Source organism: Podospora pseudoanserina, chromosome 1 (genome assembly GCF_035222485.1).
Source record: "Podospora pseudoanserina strain CBS 124.78 chromosome 1, whole genome shotgun sequence".
Lineage (NCBI taxonomy): Eukaryota > Fungi > Ascomycota > Sordariomycetes > Sordariales > Podosporaceae > Podospora > Podospora pseudoanserina.
Genome location: NC_085920.1, coordinates 1,433,190 through 1,450,715, shown reverse-complemented (window position 1 = coordinate 1,450,715; position 17,526 = coordinate 1,433,190). Strand labels below are relative to the sequence as shown.

Below are 17,526 nucleotides of genomic sequence, written 5' to 3'. Positions count from 1 at the left end.
ATTTGCCTTTGCCCATGGGTTACTGTCGAGTCGTTAGGCCATCAGCCACAGACGTAACAACAGATAACCGCATTCCACTTCCCCATACCCACCACCCAGCTCTAAAGACGCCACTGTGTCAAATCCTTTGCACACGAGGCATGCTGAACTGCAGGGAGGGTGGGGATGACGGCACACTTGTCTTTCCTATCTGAACAGGTTGCGTGTTCTTAAAACTCGTCACACCTGTCACTGTTGCTCCTGTACTTGGTTTTGCAGTCTTGTCCTCTGGTTTATTTCCGAGAAAGGATCACTCTTTACCGTCACCGCTCCCGTTAATGTTATTTAAATAGGTTGGTTCCTTTCTCGAAGACTATCGCAACTGCTCGAACGAGACAACGATACTTTAACATCGATTCGAGCAAATACACGACACGACCACAGACGTGCATTGCTCAACGTTCAAAAAGAGGGTATATAAATACGGCACCACGTCTCAAAACCAAAGCAAATGAACAAAATACCATAACCAAAAAAAAAAAAAAAAAAAAAAAAAAAGGGAATTCAGCAACAACATTTCTACCTCTCACTATCAAAACCAAAGGACAACAGAACAAAACACAGGGAAGCAAGGGAAAACTAAACCTCCTGGTATGCCAACACCCCTCCCTTATGCCCAGTAAGGTACCTATCAAACATCAACCCTTCCCTCTCATACCCTACCGCCCCCCATTCTCCAAATCATCCAACGGCACATACCCCTCCCCTCTAGCCCCCTTCCTCCCCATGAAAACTCCCAACAACCCCTCCATCCCACTCACAATCCCATCACCCATCCTCTCCACTACCCCCTTCGGCTTGAGCCCACCCTCCTCCATCCACCTCGGCCGCTTCCAAAACTTCAAAAACAGCGAACTAACCACCACACTAACACTGCTCCCCGCCATCGCAGCCCCCGCAGCCATAGGGTGCAGATGCCACCCCAGCGGCAAAAACAACCCCATCGCAAACGGCAATCCAACAGCATTGTACATGCACGCCCACAACAAATTCATCTTGATCCTCCTAAAGATCGTTCTCGCAAGGTGCAAAGCAGCAGGGATGTCCATCAGGTCGTTGGGCCGCATGAGGACCACATCGGCCGCTTCCATCGCCACGTCCGTACCAGAAGCCATGGCGATGCCGACGTCCGCCGTGGCAAGAGCAGGCGAGTCGTTGATGCCGTCTCCCACCATGGCGACCACCTCCCCTGAATCCTGAATCTGTCTGATGATTTCTTGCTTCTGATCGGGTGACACGCCAGCGTAGACGTCCGCGGGGGGGATCCCAACCACAGCTGCGACAGCAAGGGCGGTGGGGCGCTGGTCGCCGGTTACCATGGCGGTTTTGACACCCATGCGGTGGAGGACTGCGATGGCGGCGGCGGCGTTTTCCTTGATGGTGTCGGAAAGGCACAAGTGGCCAGAGTAGGAGCCGTTGATAGAGATGAAGATGTTGGTTGTGCCTGCTTGAGCTTTACGGACGGGGGCGGGTGAGGAAGGGGAGGAAGAGGAGGAAGAGTTGGCTGCGGTGTTGATCTTCTCCGAGGCTTCAACAGCCGACTCGGGGACATCAACGTTGTTTTCTCTCAAGAACTTCACGTTGCCCACGAGGACTTGATACCGTTTTCTTTCTCCACCGACGGCCGGCTCGACGAACGCGCTGATGCCCTTCCCAACAGCTGCTGTGAAGTCACCGACGCTGCCCTCGATTGTGCCCTCGGGTCCGAGACCGAGTTCGGTGCGGCAGGCGCCCAAGACGGCTTTGCCTACTGGGTGCTCGGAGCCCATCTCGGCAAGACCAACAATGGTCCACCAGAGACGGCGGAGGGATTGATTGTTTTCCCATGCGGAGACGATGGTCGTCTTGGCCACGCTCATCTTGCCGTAGGTAAGGGTACCCGTCTTGTCAAGAACAACCTGGGTAATCTTGGTGGTGGTCTCGAGAGCCGCGCCGCCCTTAACGAGAATGCCGTTCTCAGCGCCAATGCCGGTTCCGACCATGACGGCGGTGGGAGTGGCAAGGCCGAGGGCGCAAGGGCAGGCAAAGACGATAACCGAGATGCAGAGCTTGACACAGACCATGATTTTGCCGCCGCTGGCCTCCTCCAGGAAGATTTGAGGCGGGTGGGACAAGACATGACTGAGGATCATCCAGACGAGGAACGTCATGAGACCAAGGAACAGAATGCTAGGAACAAAGTAACCAGCAAGGAGATCAGCCAAGCGCTGGATAGGAGCGCGGCTGGTCTGCGCGTCCTGGACAAGCTTGACGATTTGACTGAGCTGGGTGTCACGGCCGGCCCTGGTGACGCGAATATCGACACGCCCATGGCCGTTGACGGTTCCACCGATCACGTTGCTGCCCTTGGTCTTTTGCACAGGCATCGCCTCGCCGGTGACCATGCTTTCGTCAACATAGGTCTCACCCCTGACCAGGGTACCGTCTGCGGGGATCTTGTCACCAGGTCGGAGAATGACAATGTCTCCCACTTGAATAAGCTCAGTAGGAATGACCTTTTCTTCAGCGGCAGAACCATCCAGGGGCTGGTTTGCGTCACCAGCAGATGTTTCCTTGTTCCACCCTTCAGCAGCCTTTTCCGCAGCGATGGGGTCAGCGTAAATGGTGGCCATAGATGGCGCCAGCGACATCAGCCGGGACAGAGCCTTGGAAGTCTGACCCTTTGCGCGGTTCTCCAGGAAGCGACCAAGTGTGATGAAAGTGATAAGCATGGTACTGGTGTCGTAGATGGTGGCTGGCCTAGTGTGTGGAGGCATGAGGATCGAAACCAACATGGCCATGACACTAAAGAAGAAGGCGCAGGATGTACCCAGAACGACCAACACGTCCATAGTGGGTGAGCCATGCTTCATAGACTTGTACGCCGACTTGTAGAATCGCTTGCCGATGCCAAACTGAACAGGCACCGTGAGACCCAGGCAGATGACGTCGCCGAGATAGAGACCCGGGATGAGCCTGATAGACCCAAAGTCCAGGGGCCCACACATGGGTAGAATCATGCTGATGATGAACACTGGTATTGCAAACGATAGAGAGATCCTAAAATCGCGCCTCCACTCGTTGATCTCCTTGGTCTTGGCGAGTGATTCCAGCTGCGCATTGTTGTCGTCGTTGTCAGCTACCAGGGCGTTGAAACCCGTGTTTTCGACAGCTTCCACGATCACGCGCAAGCCTGTGACGTTTGGCTTATGCACAACCGTTAGTCTAGATGAACTCGGAGCAAGCTTTGCGCTGCTGACGCCAGGCAGCGCCAACAGCTTCTCCTCAAGCCCCTGGGCAGCCGCAGCGTCCAAGTTCCCATAAATTTTGAGCTGGGCGGTTGATGAGCCTCCACTTGATGAATCCGAAGACTCGAAAACCGTTGACAGAATCTTGGCGTCAAACCCCCTGTCTTCAATGATCTCGGCGATCTTGTCCGCTGGAATTTTTATTGGGTCGTGGGTGATCACTGCCCGTTCCGCAAGCAGACTGATGTTGAAGCGCAGAATTCCGTCCAGATTTTTGAACCCTTCCTCCACGGCCGAGGTACACGCTCCGCAAGTCATGCCCTCGATCGCAACCGTCGTGGTGGCGGCTGTTGATGATGTTTTGCCCGAGTCCACCAGCGCATCCGCCTCTTGCTGCTTTTCCGTACTTTCCAACACCTCGGCATCGAACCCCCTGTCCTCAATGATCCCGCAAATCGCCTCAGCAGCCAAAAGCGCCGGGTCATGCTCAATCACTGCCCTTTCTGACAGCAACGAGATGCTAAAGTGTTTTACCCCGGAGACGTCCTTGAACCCGCCTTCGATCGCAGATGTACAAGCGCCGCACGTCATCCCTTCGATCTTGACCGTTGTGACCATCATAGCCGGGCCATCGTCCGTAGGAAATACGCCAAACGAGTTGCGCGGCGCAACCGGCGACGGGAGGTCTGTAGATAGTACTTCGGCGTCGAATCCTCGGTCTTCGATGATTTCTCGTATTTGTTCGGCGGATATTCTTTGGGGGTCGTGCATAACCACCGCTCTTTCCATGACCAGACTGACCGACACATTTCCTACTCCATCGACACCTTTGAAGCCCGCTTCAACGGCTGAGGTGCATGCGCCACAGCTACGGAGACAGTTAGAGACCAGCACAGCACCACGGTTTTGGACCGCTATGACTACTCACGTCATGCCCTCAACCTTCAGTGTCGTAGTAGCCATGTGCGCGGGGGGCGCTGATAGCGACTGTGATTGAGGAGGGGCCATTGTAGTGGTGGCACCCGATATCGTGTAATACTGGAGTAGTGAATAGGTTGATAGGTGCTCGTCCTCCCTCCTCCACAAAACTACTCGGTGGCCAGGGTGAAGTTCGGAAATCGATTGCGACTCTGGAGAGAAACAGGCCGGTCGAATGCGACGCCGAGATCACGGTCTTACTCGTTTTCTTCGGAGGCTATAACATTTGAAAAGTAGTGTGGATGTGAAACAATGCTTTGACCGTTCAAAGATAACGCATAGGTAACGAGGCCACCTCGCGGAGATGGGCGGGCTGCTTATGTACAAGAAAGGCAAGGCAAAAAAACGAAACGGTACCCGACGGCAAAGGTAAATGAGATGGAAGGATTGGTGAATGGAGAGGAGCGCGTTAAAGGAAGGCAAAGTGCCAGATATCGCAAAGTGCGGCAGCGTCGGATCCGAGTTTGTCAGCGTTGACGGTCCCCAGTGGTCCCCAGAGGAGGCCCCTGTTGGATGGTGATACAGTGTTTGGCGCACTATGCGACTAACTGCGTTTAGTTCTTGTAAGTGCTGCTAGCGATAGCTGCCGAGTGTTTCCAAGGCCGCAGAGGCCAGATTGGTTGTTTTATAGTGAAAGTATTACAAACTTCTGGCTAGAATGGACGCAAGCAACACGGAAACACAGCATATATTGGGATCCCCTGCACGTGGAGGGTGGGCTGAAAACAGGCACCGCAGGTTTGACGATCTGTCTCCGGATTCGAGTTGGTACTGTGTCCAGCCGCTCAGGTGCGGGCTGTGACAATGAGCACGTTTCTCGATCTTCGTAGCCTGGGTGGGCATGGATGTGCCGCGCCGCCAGGAACACCCACTGCGTCCGGCAGGACGGGTGACTTTTCCATCCCGCTGAATGCTGGTCAAGCCTTGGTGGATGAATACGCCGAAATACGGGTATGCTCACGCGATTCTTTATCCTCTCAAGATCAGGGGGACACAACACAGTCAGAAAGAACCTGCCAGATCGAGAACAGTTACAGACGCGGGGTCTAAAACTTGGCCACCATTTGGTCAGTGTCGAAGACGGCAGTCCGCTTGCAATCTATTTTGAGCGGTCTGAATGGTCACACCCACCGCCCGCCCCGTAGGAAGCAATAAATCCAATAGTCTTATCAACTGCAGCTTGTGCCAGTCAGTCTCTAGTACGTGATGTTCGGTCGAATATTGACGCACATGCGGGTACAAGAGAGACGGCACGAGGTTCCTGGGAAAGACCCAAGCGACAAGGCGCACTGTGCGCTCTTCTCGCTCTTCTCGGCAACGTCGCGGATTCAGAATCTGTGGACACGAGAACCCTTGCTCTTGTCGATAAGATCCGCTTCGATCCGGACGTTCTCCCGCTTGTAGCAGGTCAAACCTTGCGGTGTGAATCCCCTGCACATTAAACTTCAGGTCAGAAAACGGTGGGTCATCTTCTAGAAGCCCAATAGAAGTGGCACGACAACAATTGCAAAATGGCTCGACTGGTACATGTCTCCTGTTGCGTTTCTGCGGAGTTATTCGTGGTTACGTATCCTGAGCGGGCTCGTAATGCAGGAACACGAAACGCCAGTGGTTGTGCAACCTGGAAGCCACATTTGTTCAGCGCGGGGCAAGCGCAAACATAATCCCAGCCTTACCCCAGGTTTGTCAACAGCTCTGTTTGAGCCCCACCATGACTTCGCAGCTGCAAGGCTGCCTTCCAGCTACAACCACCAGCTCTCAACCACCCAAGAGTTAGGAATTATCTGTTGAACGTTTTCCCGAATTCCCAAGTAACACCACCTCCGACTGTGTTTCTGATTTGACAGGTTGAAGCAGGATCTCGGAGTTCTTCAGACAGTTTCCAAGATGGAACAGGCAAAAGCTCTCAATGCCCTCGAGGTACGTTTCGTCATCGCCATAGGCATGCTTACATCGATGGTATCCCACCCCGCACGCTGCTCACCTATTGTGTAGCCCTTCTTGGCACTCACCAAGTCGGCCACCTCCCCGCGCGCTGCCGCCGACCTCATCTCCCGCGCGACTTCGGCCCCGAATACATATATCTTCACCGAGTTGTTACAGACTCCTCAGATCCAAGCTCTTGCTTCGAATCCAGAGCTTGCCCCACACCTTACACTCCTCCAGATCTTTAGTTATGGCACCTACGAAACGTACAAGTCCACCGCAGGTCTTCCCGAGTTGAACGATGCCCAGAGACTGAAGCTCCGTCAGCTGTCTCTTCTGACACTCGCCAACCAAAACAACGGCCTTGGGACCGAGCCGGCCTTGAGCTACTCGTCCCTCCAAAGAGCTCTCGACCTGCCCACCCGGCAATCTCTGGAGGAGCTTGTAATCAGCTCCATCTACGCCGACCTCATCAAAGGCCAGCTCAAGCCCAAGTCTTCCCTCGTCCAGATCAACAGCGTTGCTCCTCTCCGAGATGTCGCCCCCACCGCCATTGGCGGGCTCCTCTCCAGCCTCCAAGCCTGGGCTGATCGTTGCGATTCCACCCTGAGCTCCCTCTCGGCACAAATGGACCAGCTCCGCGCCGACGCCGACCGCCGTGCCGCGCAAGAAGCGGCCTGGCAAGAGACAACAGAGAAGCTGCTGGAACAGGAGACTGGAAACAAGAATGACAAGGGCAAAAAAGGTTTCTACCCCTCCTTCTCCTCATCACCCCGATACACATCTGGATATGGTCGCGGAAACCTCGGCAACAGGCAGCAGCACAAGAAACAAAAGTCTCTCCATGACTCTCAACAGCCACATGGCTATCCGGCTGCTGGAGGCGGTGGTGGCGCTGGGGGAGTTTTCAACTGGAACCCCGGGAACAACTACTACCACTCTCAAGCTGCCCCCCAGTACGCCGCCCAGGACGCTTCTACTACTGCCTACGGCGATCACAACCCGCACAACGTCCAGATATTTTCTTCTCATCATCATCATCCAAACAACTCTCTGAAGAGAATGCTGACTGATGACTCGGACGGCAGCAGCACACTTCCTTCGGCACCACAACGAGAAGATCAAGCGGGGCCAGGGCAACCAGATCTCGGCGGCGGATTCCCTGCAGGAGGCGCTCGATATTCACCGGCCGGGGTACAGCTGAGCGGAGGAGGGTCGGGCGACGTGTCGATGACGGATACGGAGGAGTGGGATATGATTGCTCAGGCGGTGGAGAACTCATTGAAGGATATGGCGGCGAGAGATGGGGCTGGTCAGTAGAGGACAGCTGGGTTCATGTTGGGGTTGGGGGTGGTAGTGTTGGTTATTGTGAGATTGTCGAAACGGCAGGGTAGGTGGGCATAAATCGGCAGCCTTGTCGGGGGTAAATTCGGGAAGCGTAGTAATGCGCATTCTTGCAGAAGATTTTTGATGTTGTGGATCTAGCAATACTACCAAATCAATGTGTCTTCTGTTTTGGAGAAGGATGGCCGCCGGGGTGTTCGGTGACGTTGATATGCGTGGTCTGAGTAGCTCCGTATCAGCTTTAGATTCCGTTGTGAAGAGAACCAGTCTAGTTACGAAGTAAGCCCTGAAATACAAGCAAGTTTTTTAGGTTCTTTGCGTGTGGATTGTATATAGAAGAGTCTCAACTCACTCTAGCAAAGTGTTGAAAAGGAAACAATCTCAGACTGCAAGGTCAAGAGGAACTCAAAGTTAAGAGGAGAAAGAGGGAAGGAAAAAGCAGCAGAAACATAAGGAGGGGGTGCAGAATGCGAGAAAGACACCATCAGATAGATATCAGGGCCTTGACTCGGAGCAACAGATATCTCTGTTTCTCGTCCGCGGTATGGGCGTCCTGTGTCGGGCCTCATGGCCGTCACATCTCATCACCAAGCAATCCTGTATTCAAATATTTTTTTCTTCAGCTACTATCCGATCCCCCACCCTCTCTAAAAATCGTACATTACAACCACCACCCACCCCCGTTTCTCAACAAAGCAAAGGAAGATATGGAAAAAAAAAAAAAAAAAAGCATGCAAAGTTTCACTATCCTGAACACCTGAAATTTAGCCGAGCGCCGAATACCCCCCTACTCTTAAACACCTTTCCCCCTTCCATTCCACCCCCAACCCACCTTTCATCCCCCCATTTGTTGTTGCCCTAGTAGTAAAAAGTTACATGATTTGCTCTTTAAAAAAAACTGGTACGTGAAATGAATGTGATGAAATGAAAAACAACAACAATAGCGACAGAGACTACAGATGTGGCCATCCATACCCCTCCATAAATCAGAAAATAAAAAGCACTCCCGAGGAGAAAATACCCATTTTTGAAACTAGTATTTCCTAGTTTGGCTACAGGACCTCATAACTTCGTCATAAAAAAAAGGGAAAAGCCAGTAAAAAGAAGAAAAAATACGAAAAATACGAGAAAAAAAGAAAATGCTCCTGCCTCGTTAAATCCATTACCCTAGGACGGAATATATCTCGTAAGAGTTGCTTTGGCGGCCGTGGGATTAAGGTGGTTTCGAAGATGCTACGCTATGCTGTTTTTTCGTGTACTTTGGTTTCGAGAGTGAGAATGGAAACCAGCCTGGTCAAGCTCCCGAAACGTTCTTCTCGCTCGGGGTTCAGAGTCGTTTGCCGGGCACCAGGATGAACAGCACACATAACGCGGCATCGACGAGCAATGTCACGGCGAGTACCATGATGGCTCGTCGGGCGAGGAGCTTTCGGACATATGGTTCTCGTATTCTGGAGAAGTTGAAGGGGGTGTACTCGCTGAACCCGAGAAGGGCAAGGACTGGGTCGAGTGAGTACTGGTAGGAGGCGAGAAAGTACACGCCTAGTGTGAAGGGGAGGATGAGCTGAAGGGTGTTAGCGCTGAGCTCCGTACATGCAGAAAGGAGTGATACATACCCAACAGCGAGTCATTCGGTCCTTATTGAGGAATATCAAAATGAACGCAGCCCAGAAACCGCCAAACATGGAGACCAAGCCAAAGATGAGTCTCATGATCAGTGTTGGTGGGATAAGATTTCCAAGGGCCTTCATTCTAAGAAAGCCGGGGAACGCATCTCGCTCCATCGCTTGGAAAACGTAGTCCTTGGCCACATCGAAAACCTCTGGGTCATCTCGCCCGAACTCTTCGATCGCTGTCGTTACATCCTGGGTAATTGAACCCGGGAGCGTTATCTCGCGTTCCGCACCGGGAAGAAGGAAAGTGTAGAGGATCTTCTCGGCGGAAGCTCTGATATCTTGCCGGGCAACTGTGTGAGCCGGAGAGTTTGAGTCGGTATTAGGTTCGCGAGGGGTGCTGCTAAGGTTGGTGCTTGCCCGAGCGCGTCTCCCATTGCTGCTGTGTGGTGAATCGTGGGGGTTCCTATCTTCCCGCAAAAACATTGACATCTGAGCATCTTGATCTCTTTCCTTCTCCGTCGCGTACATGGACGGCCCAGCGGCCGAGTGGTTCAGGTCACCTAGGCCTTCCAAGATGGCCGAAGATCGTTTGGATGTCTTGTCCAAATCTGGGGTACCTACCAAAACTGATCGGCGCAGCTCCCGAACATAGTGGCGGCACAGGGACATGTGCTGGGCGACATCAAGCCTATGATCCCTTGTTAGCAAACAATACTCGTGCTACAAACGCCCTCCCCAGTTGATGTACCAGAAATCAAGATAGTCGACAGAGCGCTGCTGGTCCCGCATATAAATATAAAAGGAGAACAAATCGACAGGGGGCAATGTCCGTCGACTCAAGACCTCGAAGAGGGTGGGTAGTCGGTTCCGATTCAAATCGGGCACCGGTGAGGGTGTTGATGCCATCGGGTCGTTCATTTTCACCAGTCGACTTCGCCGTTAATAAAGTCGACAGGAAATGATTCAAAGAATGATCGCAGCGACAAACGGAGCTTTGCGTGGTCCTGGGGAAAGGCGTCGCTAGTTCGGGGTGTGATTCGTGAATTGACGCTGGAGAGTTGGAAGAGCTCGGTTTTGAGATGACCGCGTAAATTGACTTTTCAGAGAGGGTCGCTGAGGATGTTGCTCGGGTAGAGTGGTAACTTTCAAGTGTCGCCGGGGTAGCTGGGGTCGGTCGATGAGGTAGTGCGGAAAATTAGGACGAATTTGCTGAGGGCGTACGAAAAGAGTGACAAGTGCGCTCAGCGCACCAGGGAACAGTCTCGGGTCGCGCAAAGACTGGCGATGATGGAATGTCGTTGAGACCTGGAACAGGCGGGCGCAGGAGTTGGCATGAAGAGCTTCCAAGGCGCACGGCTGCCCCTGCACGCATGAGAGTCTGATGAGCAGGAGTTTCCACTCAAGCTTCCAGCGCCAATTCATCTTTTGAGATTGGCTGTGGAGTCATGATTGGCCCATTCCGAGATGACACCTGGGCAGCTGTCTGCCAGTGGGCTGCCGACCGCCAGAACCTTGGCGGTCTGAAGGTGAAGGTGGGGCTGGAAGAGCACAGGCGCCATTCCACTTTAGGGCAGTTACGCGAGTGCCTTGAGCCCAGTGGTCGGCGCACCAGACAGAATTCGCGGAAAAACCAGGTGCAAAATTCCCCAGAGGTAGGTTTATTGAACCCAGCAAAAGCCCGCGACCTCACGACACCACTCAACCCGATTCCGAGTGCAAGAGATCCCACGTCTCCGAAGTACGTAATTGCTGGCAGTTTCCCCCTCGATTCGACTCGATTTATTTTCTGCTCGCCATTGCAGAAACCAACAGAGACGCTGTGCAGCGGCTAACTCACTTCCCACCAGAATGTCGTCCACCAAGCCCTCCGGAAAGACCCAGCGTTCGGCCATCGCCGACGTTGTGGCTCGCGAGTACACCATCCACCTCCACAAGCGCGTATGTCAAGTCGAACGAGGGCGATAGTCGATGGAAGAATTGAATTGCTGACTCGATGGATAGCTCCACGGCGTGACCTTCAAGAAGCGGGCTCCCAAGGCGATCAAGGAGATCAAGGAGTTTGCCTACAAGGCCATGGTACGTTCGACCGCAGAAACCTTCCCACTATCCCGACGACTTCCCGTTCACGGCACACGAAACCACTCGCCCTTCCCAGCTCGAGATTCCGGATGATAAGTGTGTGTGGTGGCATAGGACAGAAAAGCTGACTTGAGATGTCATGTTACAGGGCACCACCGATGTCCGCCTCGACCCCCAGCTGAACAAGAAGGTCTGGGAGCAGGGTGTCAAGGGCGTTCCTTACAGACTCCGCGTCCGCATCTCCCGGAAACGTAACGACGAGGAGGGCGCCAAGGAGAAGCTTTACAGCTACGTCCAGGCCGTCAACGTCACGAACCCCAAGGGCCTCCACACCGTCGTTGTTGAGGAGTAAATTTTGGTTGTCGGCAACAATTAAAAAGTGGGATTGAGGACGGGCCGTGGTTCGGGTTCAGGGCGGCATTGGGATTTTACGGAGTTACGCATGGCTTCTAGCTTCCTATTACGAATAGATGGGTTCGTAAAAACGGCACCTCCGATACCAAAAAACCAATTCACCAAACCAACCCAAACGACATGTGAAGGAGCTGGAGCTGGAGCTTGCGTTGGGAAAGAAACCTTTGTTCAGAGTGATACGCTGGAGTGTATATCTCAAAGTGATACGCTCGTGGACGACAATGTCCGTTGCAAAAAACAATGCTCGATGTACTTGAGGAGTTACTCTGCAAGCAGGCAGCGCCGATGCGAGAAATCCATGTACCAACCCCCCCCTGGAATGCAATCCTTAACTTCAGGAACCAAGTACGCCGTTGATTTCCACCTTGACAACAAACAGCAAACACGCCGTTAAGACTCCGTTCCCCCAGGCAAAAAGAAAATGCAGATGCGTGTGTCGTAAACTCATTGATTAGTTTGTCTATTCAGTCCTCCTCAATATCCTTATGACGGTCCATGACCTTGGTCTTAAAAAGAGCTGGGTCCTTGTCCCAGAGTTCGGCAGCCTCGCCGTTGAGGGGGGAAGCGCTGTTTCTGTTAGCAATCTCAAACATTTCCTTGCCAGATATCGGCAGAACACATGGTCTTACTTGTTTGGTTCGCCCAAGAGAGACTGCAAGCTCAGCAACACCGTTTGAGTGTTGTAGGCAGGCGTCCACTTGTCCTTGAGAATGTCGAGGCAGATGCGGCCGGAGAAGTCGACGTTGGGGTGGTAAATGGGGGTGATAAAAAGTACGGTGGGTGGCGTGTATGGATAGTTGGCAGGGAACTCGAAGCTGAGCTTGAGGTTGAGGCCCGCATATGGTGTGTCTTCGGGACCTTCAATGGTAGCGCGCCAGAAGAGCAGGTTGCCGTCGGCCGAGGGGAACGCGGAGATGCCAGGGGCAGGTGAGGTCATCATTTGCATAAGCTCGTTCTGCAGTCTTCGGGCCCATGTTGTCAGCCATGATCAGTCTTCCACCACACCGCCCACGCGACGCTCACCTCTTCGTCGCATTCTCGTTGACCTTCTTGCTTGTAGTAGCACCGGTGGCGGCCTTGCTGGCTGGGAGGCTTCCAGGGGCTGAGTTCTGGGTGTCATCCATGTAAGACATGATGTCGACAAAGACGGGCGTAAGAGTAAAGAATGTCTTCGGCGTATGCTGCGACAGGATCCAGGTTAATATACCCAAGCGGGTCGATGCAGAAGAGGCTGGTCTGGAAGAGAGGTCGATTGCGTACCTGCAACAGCGGGGGCGTCAGCTTCGTAGGAATTGGAGGGCTTATGATGTCAAATGGTGTGCAAGAGGTTGGTGTTTGCTTTCAGGAAAGAGATGGAAGGCGCCTCGGGAGTTTTGGCGGAGCGGCGTCTGAGGGTCATAGAGCCCGAGAGGAATGTTTACAAGAAAGACCCAACTTTGCCTGCCCCCACCAGCCCGCTAGGTAACAAGCCGGAGACTCTCTAGCAACCACTGCCGGCCAAGAGCGGCCTGGTCCGGGCGCAACCCTTGTGCCATAGCCAATCAGAGCGTGCCTTTGGCTGCTGTGCCCAGACAAAACATTTTGCCCGCTCCACTCTTTGAGCGCATCAAGATACAAATACACTTTACACGGGTACGCGAACTTTATAAGACGCGTCATATTTCATCCAAACAGCACTCAGAAAATGGTGAGTGCAACTTACTTCCGCTTACTATCGGCTTGTTATTGAACTCAGCCTTCCTCACCTGCCTTGTATCTTTGTACTCTTTCTTTGATACCCCCGTCCCTGCCTTTTGTTTTGAATAATACCACTTCTGGCTCAAGGGATACCCCGCGATACTGCCTGGGACACCTCCATCGCCATAAATTTGGACATCAGTTTCGGATCACATCAACTAAAAACAGCTCTCAAAAATGCAACAGTCACAATTAGACCCGCTTCCAAACGATTTGCCCTTCCGCATCATCTCCAAGACGATAGGAAGGGGCGCATATGCATCGTGAGTTCTTCTTCCCGCACCCATCTCACTTACACCAGGGTAGGACCCCACCAGCTGACTCTGATCAACCAGCATCAAAAAGGCGATTCCTCTGGATGCACCAACACCAGTCTTTGCTGTCAAGCTGATCCACAAGGGTTACGCTGTCAAGCATGGGCGGATATCAGCCAAGCAAATCGCCATGGAGGTGTCATTGCACTCTCACATCGGCCAGCACCCCAACATCATCGAGTGGTTCGCTACTGGCGAAGATGCCGTCTGGAGATGGATCGCCATGGAGTTTGCCGAAGGAGGTGATCTTTTTGACAAGATCGAGGCGGACGTCGGCGTTCAGGAAGACATTGCGCATCTGTATTTCTTGCAACTAATCGCTGGTGTCAGCTTCATGCACTCCAAGGGGGTAGCCCACCGGGACCTCAAACCCGAGAACATTCTTTTGTCAGACACAGGCAACCTCAAGATTGCCGACTTTGGCATGTCGACCATGTTTGAGTACAAGGGAGTCCGGAAGCAGACGGCCACCATGTGCGGTAGCCCCCCATACATCGCCCCTGAGGTACTGCAGTGTGCCAGGCCAGATAAGAGGTCGCCTGACCAGCAGAAATACTCGGCGGATCTGGTCGACATCTGGTCTTGTGGCGTCATTTTGTTTGTGCTTTTGGTGGGCAACACACCATGGGACGAGCCAACAACTGGAAGTTGGGAGTTTCAGGAGTACGTACGGACGCATGGGCGGAGTACAGATCAGCTATGGCAGAGGATTCCCCCCAACACATTATCCCTCCTCCGAGGCATGATGAACATTGAACCTCAGAGACGATTTAGCTTCGCTCAAATTCGCCAGCACCCATGGTACACCCGTCACAACCCCCTCCTCGCCGCCGACGGCAAGGTGTCAGATCCTCTGGCTCTGGCCACCAAAATGCTGGCCGCCCTACGCATTGATCTCAGCGCAGAGCCAACCCCCTCCCAGCGTGCTTCCCAACCAGAAGCAATGGACCTCGATTCCCAGCCCTCCAGCTCGTGGACTACCAAACTCCCAGCCACCCAACCCGAAACTCCCATCACAGATGCAGCCTTCGATTGGGAACGGCCAACCCTCCGAACACTGGGTACTCACGCCATCATCTCCTCGACGCAGCCGTTGGCTCCCCGCGATGCTGCTTCCATCCTTCCTCCGCCATCAAGCCGGCATCCCAACCGAAACCTGGCCCTGGCCGCCCTCTCCGCTCTGTCGGATGACCCGTCCATGAGCCAGTTCTCGCAGATCCCAGGCATCCCATTGTCCTTGACCCAGCACGCCCGCCAGTTCAGGGACATCATCCCCTCATACTCGCTGACAAGATTCTTCTCGCACATGCCGCCGGTGCTGCTCGTGCAGATGCTCAGCGACGCGCTTCACCAGCTCAACGTGCCGCAACCGGCTCAAATCGGTGGTAGTGTCAACCCGGAGTCGGACCACGTGGCGACGCTAAAGGTGAAGACGGTGGACGGGAGAAACCAGAGCCTGCACGGGGAGGTGCTGGTAGACAAGTACAGGCTGATGACGAGCATGTCTGACGAGGAGGGCCAGGAGGTGGTACTGCACGAGGTTAGGTTTGTCAAGGTGAAGGGTGACCCGCTAGAGTGGCGGAGGTTTTTCAAGAAGGTGGCGCTGCTGTGCAAGGAGGGGGTTTGGAGTGGGGATGGGGGGAGTTCACAGTAATGGATAACCGTGTTTGTTCCTTTGAATTTGGGGTGGTTTTGGGAATTGTGTTGTTGCTGATGTGATTTGCGGATTACAGGAAATGGCGATGGGATGGTAGGGTGGGATGACTTTTTCTTCTTTTTTTAATGAACGGTGGGATGACGATCATTTATGTAGCTTGGAGGATTGGGATGGCTGATATATAAGAGACAGACAGGGCTGGGTCGGGGTGCTGAGTGTGTTTTGTTAAGTCAGCATTTTTTTTTAGTCTGTGAGCATGGCATATAATTGCAGCATAGCATGAGCACGAAGCATTGCAGGGTTGTATTAAACAGACGTGGCATTTAGTTTTGGTAAATTTTTTTGACCTCACCTTGCAACCGAGCGGTGTATTCATATTCCCTCTTTTTTCCTGGCCTATATTTCCAGCTTCCGATTATTGCTGTCAACGAAATCACTCACAAACTCCCCCCCGGCGGCTGATCCAACTCCTCCTGACAAACACCATACTCTTCCGGGTCCTTGCAGTCCTCCTTGTGGGATTCCACGCCTTCTGGGATTGGCACCATGGCTGATTTTGTCCTAGATGGCAATCTTCCCGTTAGATACCGCCCCTTACGACTGTGAATGTTACGAGGGAAGGTGGCATACCAAATGTGAATCGCGCTCTTCCAATCCAACCCCTCTAGGCAACCCCCCTTGACGCTGACGACGTTTTTGTTCTGATTGTTTGTCAGCCACGTTCGTAGCAGGCAACCGTAAAACCCATATCATGTTTTTTTGTTGGGGGTAAAGGGAAACTCACAGGACTATCATGCACCAACCTCGTCCCGCACCTCTTGCAAAAATAGCAGTACAGCGTCTGCCCGTTGGTTGTTGCGCGTGAGTAGACTGATAGCAGGTTACTCCCGCTCCCTTCACATCCAGCTGGTGGACTCCCTGATGACGAGACCGAGGATGATGTTGGTGAGGAGGGCGATGGTTGGATGAGGTTGGCGGGGAGGGAGAAGCGGGGGAAGATGGCCGAAACGCCAAAGGCGGAGGAGGTTTGTCTTTGGCAGGCTATGCTGTTTTGCTAATGTTAGAAAACCAAGAGAGAGAAAAAAAAAAAAAAAAAAAAAAAAGGGGATTGGAGAGGAAATACCAGTGGCAGATATACAAGGCTAGGGGTTTGGGGAGGGGGTTTTGAAGCGGATGGAGCCGCATTGGCAGGAGGCGTTCATTTTCGGGTTGGGTTGAGTTGAGGACTGACTGGTTGGTATAAGGATTGTGTGAGTTAATTGGTTTGGGTGATGGTTCAATGGCGGTATTTGAGATGGGGGGGTTGCTGGGAGAAGGTTGTGTGAGAAGGTTGTGTGGTGAGGCTGTGACAAAGGTGTAAGTGACCCAAAAACAGGGAATAAACCAGAACATGAAAGCAGGAAACAAATCCCATATAAACACCCTACCTCCCCAATTACCTACTACACCCAAAAGTCAAAAGCTGAATCTACACCCCAAGATCTCATCCACTCAATCCCAATAACACAACGCCCCTTCGGATCAGAGCGGTTTCCCACGGCTATCCTTCAATTGATGGCGTGTGCCGTGCCCGAAGACCGGAGAGAGAGGAGGAAAGAATAAAGAACTGTAGCAAAGTGAGGGGTCGTATTCAGTTTTCTAAATTGGTTCTTTCTCAACCTCATCAATTGATTGATTCCGATGAACCAAGAACAAAAGATTTCAAGTAAAAAAAAATACATCCTGAGGCCCCTCAGACATGTTTATATCATCCCCATTGACCTGCCCCAGGCAATATCCAATGCAGTCATACCTCCTTCCTGACTAATAAAGACCAACCTGCACAACCGTGACTCACCCCCCCTCCCCCGCGTCGACAACCACACCCAACCGCAGGTCAGCATCGCGTGGTCACATGATATCGGATCTCAATTCGCTCTTTTGCTTTGGAAGAAATTCACCAACAGTTGAGACTTTTCATCCCAAAACTCAAACATCTCTTGTTCCATCTTTCTCTCCAAATCCATAAAACAAGCAAAGCTGTATTGTGAACAACGAAGTCTGGGTATAGAACACTAAGCCGCCAATCTAGCAAAGAGCGGGAAAAGAACATAAGAGAAAATAATCATCAGCCAGTCCAACTCCTCCCAACAACGCCCCGCCTGCTAATAATTACCCATCAAAGCACCCACCTCCCATGATATTTTCACCCTGGT

General features: G+C 52.8%; 7 protein-coding genes across 7 annotated transcripts; 3 read left to right on the top strand and 4 right to left on the bottom strand.

Moving 5' to 3' along the window:
- Nucleotides 1-336: 336 nt before the first annotated feature.
- CCC2 (Cu(2+)-transporting P-type ATPase) lies at nt 337-4,883 on the bottom strand. Its single transcript, XM_062941643.1, has 2 exons — nt 4,195-4,883; nt 337-4,134 (listed from the first exon to the last, which is right to left on the bottom strand). Exons 1-2 carry the CDS (start codon nt 4,272-4,274, stop codon nt 699-701), a joined length of 3,516 nt encoding a protein of 1,171 aa, XP_062804521.1. The 5' UTR covers nt 4,275-4,883; the 3' UTR covers nt 337-698.
- Nucleotides 4,884-5,651: 768 nt separating this feature from the next.
- On the top strand, nt 5,652-7,816 carry QC764_103990 (uncharacterized protein). Its single transcript, XM_062941642.1, has 2 exons — nt 5,652-6,164; nt 6,240-7,816. The coding sequence occupies exons 1-2, from the start codon at nt 6,132-6,134 to the stop codon at nt 7,488-7,490; spliced, it is 1,284 nt and encodes a 427-aa protein (XP_062804520.1). The 5' UTR covers nt 5,652-6,131; the 3' UTR covers nt 7,491-7,816.
- Nucleotides 7,817-8,339: 523 nt separating this feature from the next.
- Nucleotides 8,340-11,059, bottom strand: RAX1 (Bud site selection protein, Revert to axial protein 1). Its single transcript, XM_062941641.1, has 3 exons — nt 9,879-11,059; nt 9,131-9,818; nt 8,340-9,078 (listed from the first exon to the last, which is right to left on the bottom strand). Exons 1-3 carry the CDS (start codon nt 10,046-10,048, stop codon nt 8,842-8,844), a joined length of 1,095 nt encoding a protein of 364 aa, XP_062804519.1. The 5' UTR covers nt 10,049-11,059; the 3' UTR covers nt 8,340-8,841.
- Nucleotides 10,518-11,972, top strand: RPL31B (60S ribosomal protein L31B). Its single transcript, XM_062941640.1, has 4 exons — nt 10,518-10,868; nt 10,978-11,068; nt 11,132-11,206; nt 11,358-11,972. The coding sequence occupies exons 1-4, from the start codon at nt 10,576-10,578 to the stop codon at nt 11,559-11,561; spliced, it is 663 nt and encodes a 220-aa protein (XP_062804518.1). The 5' UTR covers nt 10,518-10,575; the 3' UTR covers nt 11,562-11,972.
- UBC11 (Ubiquitin-conjugating enzyme E2 11) lies at nt 11,768-13,426 on the bottom strand. The gene is made up of 3 exons (XM_062941639.1): nt 12,647-13,426; nt 12,253-12,585; nt 11,768-12,190 (listed from the first exon to the last, which is right to left on the bottom strand). Exons 1-3 carry the CDS (start codon nt 12,754-12,756, stop codon nt 12,088-12,090), a joined length of 546 nt encoding a protein of 181 aa, XP_062804517.1. The 5' UTR covers nt 12,757-13,426; the 3' UTR covers nt 11,768-12,087.
- On the top strand, nt 12,287-15,666 carry chk1 (Chk1 protein kinase). Its single transcript, XM_062941638.1, has 3 exons — nt 12,287-13,310; nt 13,547-13,623; nt 13,696-15,666. Exons 1-3 carry the CDS (start codon nt 13,308-13,310, stop codon nt 15,326-15,328), a joined length of 1,713 nt encoding a protein of 570 aa, XP_062804516.1. The 5' UTR covers nt 12,287-13,307; the 3' UTR covers nt 15,329-15,666.
- Nucleotides 15,625-16,723, bottom strand: QC764_103945 (uncharacterized protein; the record flags this gene model as incomplete). The annotated part of the gene is made up of 4 exons (XM_062941637.1): nt 15,625-15,892; nt 15,962-16,032; nt 16,116-16,377; nt 16,455-16,723. 4 exons carry the CDS (start codon nt 16,721-16,723, stop codon nt 15,769-15,771), a joined length of 726 nt encoding a protein of 241 aa, XP_062804515.1. The 3' UTR covers nt 15,625-15,768.
- Between the last annotated feature and the right edge of the window lie 803 nt (nt 16,724-17,526).

Coding starts and splice junctions, on each gene's coding strand:
- QC764_103990 (XM_062941642.1), top strand. CDS start 6,132: ATGGAACAGGCAAAAGCTCTCAATGCCCTCGAG. Junction 6,165..6,239: donor AAGCTCTCAATGCCCTCGAG/GTACGTTTCGTC, acceptor CCTATTGTGTAG/CCCTTCTTGGCACTCACCAA.
- UBC11 (XM_062941639.1), bottom strand. CDS start 12,756: ATGTCTTACATGGATGACACCCAGAACTCAGCCCCTGGAAGCCTCCCA. Junction 12,586..12,646: donor AACGAGAATGCGACGAAGAG/GTGAGCGTCGCG, acceptor ATGGGCCCGAAG/ACTGCAGAACGAGCTTATGC. Junction 12,191..12,252: donor CTCTTGGGCGAACCAAACAA/GTAAGACCATGT, acceptor TAACAGAAACAG/CGCTTCCCCCCTCAACGGCG.
- RAX1 (XM_062941641.1), bottom strand. CDS start 10,048: ATGAACGACCCGATGGCATCAACACCCTCACCGGTGCCCGATTTGAAT. Junction 9,819..9,878: donor GTCGACTATCTTGATTTCTG/GTACATCAACTG, acceptor AAGGGATCATAG/GCTTGATGTCGCCCAGCACA. Junction 9,079..9,130: donor ACCGAATGACTCGCTGTTGG/GTATGTATCACT, acceptor AACACCCTTCAG/CTCATCCTCCCCTTCACACT.
- RPL31B (XM_062941640.1), top strand. CDS start 10,576: ATGATTGGCCCATTCCGAGATGACACCTGGGCAGCTGTCTGCCAGTGG. Junction 10,869..10,977: donor AGAGATCCCACGTCTCCGAA/GTACGTAATTGC, acceptor ACTTCCCACCAG/AATGTCGTCCACCAAGCCCT. Junction 11,069..11,131: donor CCATCCACCTCCACAAGCGC/GTATGTCAAGTC, acceptor CTCGATGGATAG/CTCCACGGCGTGACCTTCAA.
- chk1 (XM_062941638.1), top strand. Junction 13,624..13,695: donor GGAAGGGGCGCATATGCATC/GTGAGTTCTTCT, acceptor CTGATCAACCAG/CATCAAAAAGGCGATTCCTC.
- CCC2 (XM_062941643.1), bottom strand. CDS start 4,274: ATGGCCCCTCCTCAATCACAGTCGCTATCAGCGCCCCCCGCGCACATG. Junction 4,135..4,194: donor CTGAAGGTTGAGGGCATGAC/GTGAGTAGTCAT, acceptor CTGTCTCCGTAG/CTGTGGCGCATGCACCTCAG.